At 25.4% G+C, this 7,958-nt stretch overlaps 7 protein-coding genes across 7 annotated transcripts in view, besides 15 other annotated features; 3 read left to right on the top strand and 4 right to left on the bottom strand.

The window, feature by feature from the left end:
- EDI_298330 (uncharacterized protein) overlaps positions 1–231 on the bottom strand; it is a gene marked incomplete at both ends in the record, with an annotated part of 3,163 nt that extends 2,932 nt beyond the window's left edge. Inside the window, one exon of the mRNA XM_001733180.1 lies at positions 1–231. This exon is cut by the window's left edge and continues 108 nt beyond it. Coding sequence (XP_001733232.1) covers positions 1–231 — 231 coding nt within the window.
- A 73-nt stretch (positions 232–304) lies between these two features.
- Positions 305–346: a microsatellite.
- Positions 347–399: 53 nt separating this feature from the next.
- EDI_298320 (uncharacterized protein) lies at positions 400–1,737 on the top strand (the record flags this gene model as incomplete). The annotated part of the gene is made up of 1 exon (XM_001733970.1): positions 400–1,737. One exon carries the CDS (start codon positions 400–402, stop codon positions 1,735–1,737), a length of 1,338 nt encoding a protein of 445 aa, XP_001734022.1.
- Positions 1,734–1,754: a sequence feature (AT_rich).
- A 55-nt stretch (positions 1,755–1,809) lies between these two features.
- Positions 1,810–2,667, top strand: EDI_298310 (impact, putative; the record flags this gene model as incomplete). Its single annotated transcript, XM_001733969.1, has 1 exon — positions 1,810–2,667. One exon carries the CDS (start codon positions 1,810–1,812, stop codon positions 2,665–2,667), a length of 858 nt encoding a protein of 285 aa, XP_001734021.1.
- Positions 1,853–1,890: a sequence feature (AT_rich).
- A 28-nt stretch (positions 2,668–2,695) lies between the features above and the next one.
- Positions 2,696–3,127, bottom strand: EDI_298300 (uncharacterized protein; the record flags this gene model as incomplete). The annotated part of the gene is made up of 1 exon (XM_001733968.1): positions 2,696–3,127. One exon carries the CDS (start codon positions 3,125–3,127, stop codon positions 2,696–2,698), a length of 432 nt encoding a protein of 143 aa, XP_001734020.1.
- Positions 2,981–3,095: a microsatellite.
- Positions 3,128–3,198: 71 nt separating the features above from the next.
- Positions 3,199–3,266: a sequence feature (AT_rich).
- Positions 3,267–3,571: 305 nt separating this feature from the next.
- Positions 3,572–4,660, bottom strand: EDI_298290 (uncharacterized protein; the record flags this gene model as incomplete). The annotated part of the gene is made up of 1 exon (XM_001733967.1): positions 3,572–4,660. One exon carries the CDS (start codon positions 4,658–4,660, stop codon positions 3,572–3,574), a length of 1,089 nt encoding a protein of 362 aa, XP_001734019.1.
- Positions 4,661–4,703: 43 nt separating this feature from the next.
- Positions 4,704–4,811: a microsatellite.
- Positions 4,755–4,831: a microsatellite.
- A 25-nt stretch (positions 4,832–4,856) lies between these two features.
- Positions 4,857–4,923: a sequence feature (AT_rich).
- Positions 4,907–5,446, bottom strand: EDI_298280 (pre-mRNA-splicing factor cwc15, putative; the record flags this gene model as incomplete). The annotated part of the gene is made up of 1 exon (XM_001733966.1): positions 4,907–5,446. The coding sequence occupies one exon, from the start codon at positions 5,444–5,446 to the stop codon at positions 4,907–4,909; it is 540 nt and encodes a 179-aa protein (XP_001734018.1).
- Positions 5,084–5,205: a microsatellite.
- Positions 5,134–5,283: a microsatellite.
- Positions 5,447–6,107: 661 nt separating the features above from the next.
- Positions 6,108–6,179: a sequence feature (AT_rich).
- A 45-nt stretch (positions 6,180–6,224) lies between these two features.
- Positions 6,225–6,294: a sequence feature (AT_rich).
- A 165-nt stretch (positions 6,295–6,459) lies between these two features.
- Positions 6,460–6,595: a microsatellite.
- Positions 6,596–6,709: 114 nt separating this feature from the next.
- Positions 6,710–7,108, top strand: EDI_298270 (uncharacterized protein; the record flags this gene model as incomplete). Its single annotated transcript, XM_001733965.1, has 1 exon — positions 6,710–7,108. One exon carries the CDS (start codon positions 6,710–6,712, stop codon positions 7,106–7,108), a length of 399 nt encoding a protein of 132 aa, XP_001734017.1.
- Positions 7,109–7,658: 550 nt separating this feature from the next.
- Positions 7,659–7,741: a sequence feature (AT_rich).
- Positions 7,742–7,891: 150 nt separating this feature from the next.
- Positions 7,892–7,912: a sequence feature (AT_rich).
- Positions 7,913–7,958: the final 46 nt, after the last annotated feature.

Raw genomic sequence — 7,958 nt, 5'->3', positions numbered from 1 at the left:
TTTCTTTAAATTCTGTTCATGTAATTGGGATATTAGTAAATCTAACTGATTTTTATTTTTATCAAGACAATCATATAAATTTGTGATTACTCTAAATAAAATTAAAATAGACCATCTAAATCTTTGAACAATTGGATCATTATTTTTTGATGACTGTTCAATTTCATTCATTAAACCAGAACAAAAGTTAATATACTCTTTAACACTTTTACCTGTAGTTACTGAAGACATACTAACTTCTTATGAGATATAGAAGTTTAAGTTTAGATATTCTCTAGAATGATGCCAAAATAATAAATTTATGAAAAAAAAAAGAAAAAAAAAAAGAAAAAATTAAAATAAAAAATTTAAAGAACTTAAAATTAAAAAGAGAAAAACTTAAAAAATGAAAGAGAAAGAATGTCTCGAGTTCGACAGACATTATACCCACACTTAACATGGGAAATTCCTTCTCTTACAGTCAGTAGTGATGAAATAAAACAATGTATTTTACAAGTTAATGGAAGTGCACCAGCAACTTTATTGTGTTCAAAAAATGGATATCAAAGTGAGTTTTCAATGATTATTGATTCAATGATAGAATTAAACGAAATACTACAACAGTGGACACAAAAGAAAAAACAACAATTTGAAAGTGAAATAGGTGAAATGCAAAATGAACGTTTAATTGAATGTGGGACATATGAAATTACTATTAAACAAAGTCTTTCAATATGTCGTGTTACTGTAATTCCAGGAGAGTTTAGTTCAATAAAAAGTAAATTAATAGAACCAATAGAAAGTAAAAAGAATATAGTTGGAGATAAAATGTTTATTAAATATAGACCAGTTGATTTTAATGAGAATATGTTAGATTTTGAAAGTTTGCAATGTTCAATAACACATAACCATTCTAAAAAAACATTTAACATTAAACTGTATAATTTAGGAGATTGTTATGGATCACCTATTCCAATATTTACTCAACAAGGTGATTATACATTATCTATATCATCTTCTGTACAACTTCTTTATAGTTCTACATTTTTTCTTAAAGCAGGTAAACTTGATATTACTAAATGTTTACTATTTCAAGATAAAACAATTATTACTAATTCAAAAGAAATAATTCATATTCAAAAGAAAATAGATTCAACTTTAACTCTTGTTGTTGGCAGACCATTAGAATTAAATATTTTATTATCAGATTCATTTGGAAATGTAATTAAAGAATTTGACTCAGCAATTCCAATTAGTGTACGCCATTCACAACAATTAACTGTAACAATGAACGAAAGTATTCTTAAATTAAATGCACTTTCATCAGGAACTTTTAGTTTTAATGTATTACTATTACAAAAACAAAATGGAGAATTAGAAAAAATTCCAATTTCTGGATTTCCAGTAACTGTTATTGCTTTAGAACCATTAGAATTAGATTTTTCACAAATTTCATTATGCAAAAAACTTCCAGAATCTATGACAATTGGAGATTTATTAACTGTGTCATTTGTAACATATAATAGTGAGTTAGATGAAGTTGGTGTTAATCAAATTCAATTAGTTGACGTTCAAGCATCAATTAATTCTACTCCAATACAAAGCTGTGTAATTTCAAGAGAATGTGGGTTTGATGTAAATATATGGTTATGTCTTCCAGGAACATTGACTGTATCTATTTCAATTGATGGACATATGATTAAAGGATTTCCAACTACAATTAATATTGAACATCCTTCCTTTGTTAAATTCTCTTAAAAAAAATATTAATAATTGATTGTTTTAACCCTATTTTATAGTTCTATTGAAAGTGTATCTTTTTCATTTCTTATGAACAACGAACAAATAGAAGAATATGAATCATTAAAAGAGGTTTTTAAATATAATGACTTAATTAATTTTAATAAAATTGATCAAAATCATTATCGAGTTCATATTTGTTTTTCTTCTTCTTGTTCTTTAATTCTGTTTTATTATTTACCAAATAATTACCCCTTTGAAGAAATTCCTCGTTTTGAAGCAAAAACAAAAAGAAATTGGTTAAATGATGGTCAGTTAAATGTCTGTATTGATGAAGCTGAGAGAATAGCAAATGAGTATAGAGGAGGTCAGTGTATTTATGCAATTGTTGATTATTTACAAAGTGAAGAATTTCTTCAAAAAATTAATGCTAAAATTTATAAAGATGATGAAGCAGAAAAAGAGATTCAAGCAAAACAAGAAATTATTTCTAAAGAAGAAAATGAAGAGAGTGTTATGCAAGGACTTTCAGCAAAGGGAATTCCTATTTTTATTTCTAATCCAATTAATGACCGTAAAAGTAAGTTTATTGCATTTGCTGCACCAGTAAACAATGAAAAAGAAGTTAGAATTGTGTTTGAAGAATTATTAAGAAATAAAAAGATATCTATAGCAACTCATAATATTCAAGCTTATAGAATAAAAATAAATGACTCTATTATTTGTGATTTTGATGATGATGGTGAACATGCTGCAGGTAAACAATTATTAAAAAGTCTTGAACAAATCTCTGCAACTAATGTTTGTGTTATGGTTTCACGTTGGTTTGGGGGAATACTATTAGGGCCTGACAGGTTTAAAGATATCATAACTGCTGCACAAGATGCCATTAATATTATGAATACGTCTTTACAAACAATAAGTACTACAAAAGTAAAGAAGAATTAATTTATTTAAAACAAACAACATTACATATTTATTTTTGGCTAATATAATCAAGTTCTTTTGACTCAATTTGAATTTCTTTTCTTGAAGGAAAAATTTCTCCATTAGGTCTATTAATGAATGAGTCATCACTTTTTTCTTCTTCTGGTTCACGTGGAATAATAGAAATACTTTCTCGACTTAATCCAGAATTGATAAGACTAGACAAGTTTGGTCTATCAAAAGAAAATAAACTTGTTTCTTCATTATTTTCAGAGGGCTTTTTAGGATCTTCTATAACTGTATCTAATTTAAAATTGTCTACATCTTCAAAATATTTCTTTTTTTCTTCAAGATATTCCTTTAATTCATCTTTTTCTTTTTGTTCGAGTTTTCTTTGTTCTTCACCTTTGTTATTTCTTTTCTTTGCTTTTTTTTTTTCATTTGATTTTCGGCTTGAACTAGATGATCTTCTTCGTGGCATGAAATAGAGTTGTAGAAACAAAGTTCTTTCTTCTTAGTTCTGATGATTGTATTTCATCAAATATAAACCTCAATTTAAAAAAAAATATAACAAATAATAAATTATGTAATTAAATGATATTAAAAACATTATATAAAATGTCTCTTCATAATTAGCAATTCACTGATACGAAACTTCGACGTACTAAAGGGATGTTACCTGTAGGTATTTCAACATCAGAAAAATTATCCGTTTTACCCATACATTGACGAGCCCGTTGAGATATTAAAATATCAACAGGGTTATTTGAAGTAACTTTGTTATAATATTTCTTTAATCTCTTCTTACATACATAAGGAACAATCATTTTTACAGACGGACATGAGATTTTTAAATCTCTCATCTTTTCATTATTTAAGTCAATAATTTCTGTTAATCGTTCACAATCAAAAACAGATAATTTAGTTAATGTTGTAGGTAACAAAGAGATACAATTGTGGAACAGTCATTCACTTTTAATTCTTCTATTTTTAATGAACTAAGAGAGGGGAATGGAGTAACATTAAAACATGAAAATGATAATGATCTTAATGAAACAGGAAATAATAATTGAATAGGGTTGTATGAATGAATTCTTGATAAAGAAAGGTCTATTAATGAATTATGATGAGAAAGATTTAATTCATTAACATTTGTAAAGAGATCCTTATTTCCAAATATTGAAACTTTAGAAGGATAGTATAAATTCCATGCACTTTCTACTTCGTCAGTTTCAACAATATCTGGAGCTATAATAAATAACTTTTTTTGATCAATTAATAAAGGAATAGAATGGTTAATAAGAAATGGAGAGATATTATTAAAGACAGAACAAATTTTACAATATGAATGTATTTCTTTTAATTCATTATAAATAGAATCTTTTAATCCAATAACTCTCAATAATATTTCTATTCTAATTTTGTTTAATCGTTTAATATAAGGAATAAACTGTAATACTCCACTTGCAGCACACTCAATAATTAATTTGGTAAAATGAGGTAATGTGTTTAGTATTGGTGAAATAAGTTCAAGTGATTGTTCATTAACATTAAACCCATAATTAATATATAATTTTCTCAATGATTCAAATTGAGTAAAACCAAATCTAATATCAACATTGGTATAAATAAATAATGTTAGTTCAGTAATTTTATCTGTTATATCATATTCTTTAATTCTTATTAAATCAAATGGTTGTAAAAGTTTTAATGATAATTTAAAACATTGTACATTTTTAATAAGAGTAAATGGAATATTTAAAAGTACTTCATAGTCACAACTTAATGTTTGAATTCCATCAAATGTTCTTAATTCTCCAATTATTCCTTTTGTTTTACTACTTAGTTGTGACAATTTACTTTCTCCTTCTACATTAACAATATTTGGATTTCTTAATAAACAATGAATAGCTTTTAAACATTTACTATTTATTAGTGAAAATCTTCTAGCATTCATATAATCAAGGTATAACACTACATTTAATAAATAAAGATGTTCTAATTGGACTTTCATCAATTTGAATCTTTAAATCTTTTTTTGTTCTTTTAAGTCAAAGATTTTTTTTAATTTTCTCATGCTTCACCTTTTTTCACTTATTTTAATAAAATTTGTTATTATTTTTTATTTTCTTTTTAGTTTTTACTATTTTTTAATTCTTTTTATTATTCCTTTTATCGTTTCTATAAAAATAGATCATTAAAAGGTGAAGTTTTTTAATTTCAAACTTTTAATGTTATTGTAATATATAACAAAAATAAATTATTTAATGAATTTATCCATAAAACGTTGATGATATTCATTACGTAAAGTGTCATTAATATACTGGGTTTGTTTCGGAGGTTCTTTTGCTTGATTTTTAAATACAACATCATCATACCACTTTCTTTGAATCAATCCATCAGAAAAGTATTTTTGAGAATCAGAAGAATCCTCAAATTCTTCTTCTTCTTCCATTTCTTCGTATTCTTTTTTAAGTGCTTCTTCAGTGTCTTCGCTTTCAATTTCTTCTTTAATTTCTTCTTTAATTTCTTCTTTAATTTCTTCTTTAATTTCTTCTTTAATTTTTTGTTTATCACTACTTTCTTTATATTCAATTTTCTTAGGTTTTAATTCTTCTTGTTTTTTATTAGTATTTTCTAACATTTCTCTTGTTATTAACTGGTCTACTTTCCTTTTCTTTAATTCTGGTTGTACAATAACGTCTTGTGCAGAAACCTGCTTTGATGGTACATAATTGATTCCCCCTTGGTGTTTACTTCCTCTTGCTGAATACCATGTTGGTCTACCAACGTTTGTCATATTTAATAATTTGAAGTTTTTTAATTTTAATTCTCCCAATATTGTTTTCAATCAAACGTTCTATCACATCTTCTTGTTTATTTTTCTTTTTTCTTATCAAGGCTTTTTTAGTCTTCTTTTTTACTCGTCTTTATTCTGGTCTTTAAGATTTATGTGCTGTTGTTTTGATTTATTATTCCTCTTTTCTCTTGCTCTGAATTTCTTTTATTTCTTTTGTTTTAGGTTGTGTAGTGACGTGGTTGACTTTTCGTTCAATACAACAATGTGTCTCATCATTTGTTTACCAGTTCTTCATAAACAAGGTTGAGGAAAAAGTGAAGTATTATTGTTGTTCAAGCTAGTAGTTATCTAGATGGTAAAATTACACATTTCAGAATTAGTGCTGCCAAATAATGTATAGTAGCTGGGCAGTATACTATGAATAAACTTACTGCAATCCCATTGTCATTTGTTAAAACTACATTAACAACTGAAGGTGTTGAGAGTATTTCAGAAGAAATTATCAAACATCTCACATAAATGTGTTATTAAATCAGGGGGTATTTCTTTTGGGGTGATATAACCAAAATTGGTTAATCAGTAGAATAAGCACAATAAGACTTAATGAGAAGCAATGAAAAAGGAATGAAACACAGAGAAGTAATGAGGAATGAGAATGCACTAATTAAAAATTAATTCATAATATGAATGAAAAAATATAAACAACAAATAATCATAAAAAAATACTAAATTAGAGGAACCACAATAAAAAGTAATAAGAAATATCCAATTGATTATGAAATATTTTTTACAAAAAAATTTAGTAAAATAGTAAAAAACAAAAATAAAAATCGAAAAAAATATTTTATCTTCAAAAAGTCGATAAATTTAATATCATAGTGAAGGATTTCTTTAATGTAATTCACAGAAAAGGAGTTGATTCACTTTTATGTGGAGAGGTAAATATTTTGATAGAAATAATTAACAGAATACTAATAAAAAAACAGCCAACCAAGTTAGTTATTTTCAAATACTAAAAATAATAATTATAAATAAAATTAGTAATGAAAAAATAAAAGAGAAAAGAAAAAGAAAAGTTCAATAAATGAACCAAATAAAAGTAATATCATTTCAATATATGAAAAGAAAGAAGTAAAAATTGAAAGAAAATCATAAGGTTCAAAAAATTGAAGTTTCAAATAATCAGAAGAAGCCCCTGGAATAAGAAGAGTATTCTGAACCTATAAATATCATTTGGAATGTTAACACTAGTAATTCATTGAGATGGAAATTCAAGATAAAACCACTTTACTTAAGATATTTGATGAGCAAGAATCGATTTTAAAAGAATTGTTTAGTGTTACAAACCATTCACTTTCAATACCTGAAGGAACTTTGGGTACACATAGGTATTGGAGTAATGACGAACACACTAGATTTATGATTTGCCTTTGTTTTCTCAATGCAACAGCTTGCAAAGGACTTCCTGTTTTAAAAATATCCAAATACGTAAAGACTAGAACATCAGTACAAGTACGTACTCATGCCCAAAAATATTTCTCAGATAAAAGAAAAATCCATCACACTGACCCTTTTATAATCAGTTCTATGAGAGCTGATATTGAAACATTGAGAAAAATCTTCGGAAGAGAAAAACCTATTATGATATACCGATCTTTGTGAAATAAAAAAAAGAATTGTTAATTAAAAACTATTATTTGAAACTTTCATTTAAAATCATTCTTTTTTTTAGTTAAAAATCAATGAGTGTGAGAAGTTCCAAATTACCAGAAACAAACCCAACCGTTTCAGATAATTCTGATCATATTCATCAAACCTCACAACCCCAAATTAAAGAGAATGACCAAAATAAAATGATAAATCGTCCATTATCAGAACGTTTTGAACCAGGAGTATTACAGACATTCTTTAAATTTACTGTGTTTATGTTTTTAGTACCCCTTTTCTTGTTCTTCACTTTAAGAAACCCTTTAGGTTTGTTATTAATTGTTTATTATTACTTTCTTATTCATTCTGTTGCTGTTTTAAATTTTTTTGTGATACATTAATTACTTATTCAAAAGGGGATATAGTCGCACTTATTTTTTGTTTGTTTTCATCTATGATTATTATTGCTTCATTCGTTTATTTCGCTTTCCATGAAGATGATAAAAACAACAAATAAGTTAATAATTTTTCTTTTTAACACTTATTTTATGTTATTTAAATCAGGTTTTTTATCATTTATATAAAAAAATAATTAAATAAAATTATTAATTGTTTTTATTGTTTATTAATCTAAAGAAATATATTATACTACGACCATTTATCAGTCCAGTGTATTTCTTTGGGTATTGCTTGTATTAATTTTTTTCACTATGATTGCCATATTGTTGTTTTATTTAGTACATACATTTCTTATTTTTCTTTATTCATTTTATCTATTTTTTTAAACTAATATTGCACTTATTTTAATTAAAATTTAAACACAGAAATAAATTAATCTATAAAACTATTATCAAAAGTTTTTATA

Source organism: Entamoeba dispar, genomic scaffold (assembly GCF_000209125.1).
Source record: "Entamoeba dispar SAW760 scf_1105229457915 genomic scaffold, whole genome shotgun sequence".
Taxonomy (NCBI): domain Eukaryota; phylum Evosea; order Mastigamoebida; family Endamoebidae; genus Entamoeba; species Entamoeba dispar.
This window is presented reverse-complemented; position numbering and strand designations above follow the sequence as displayed.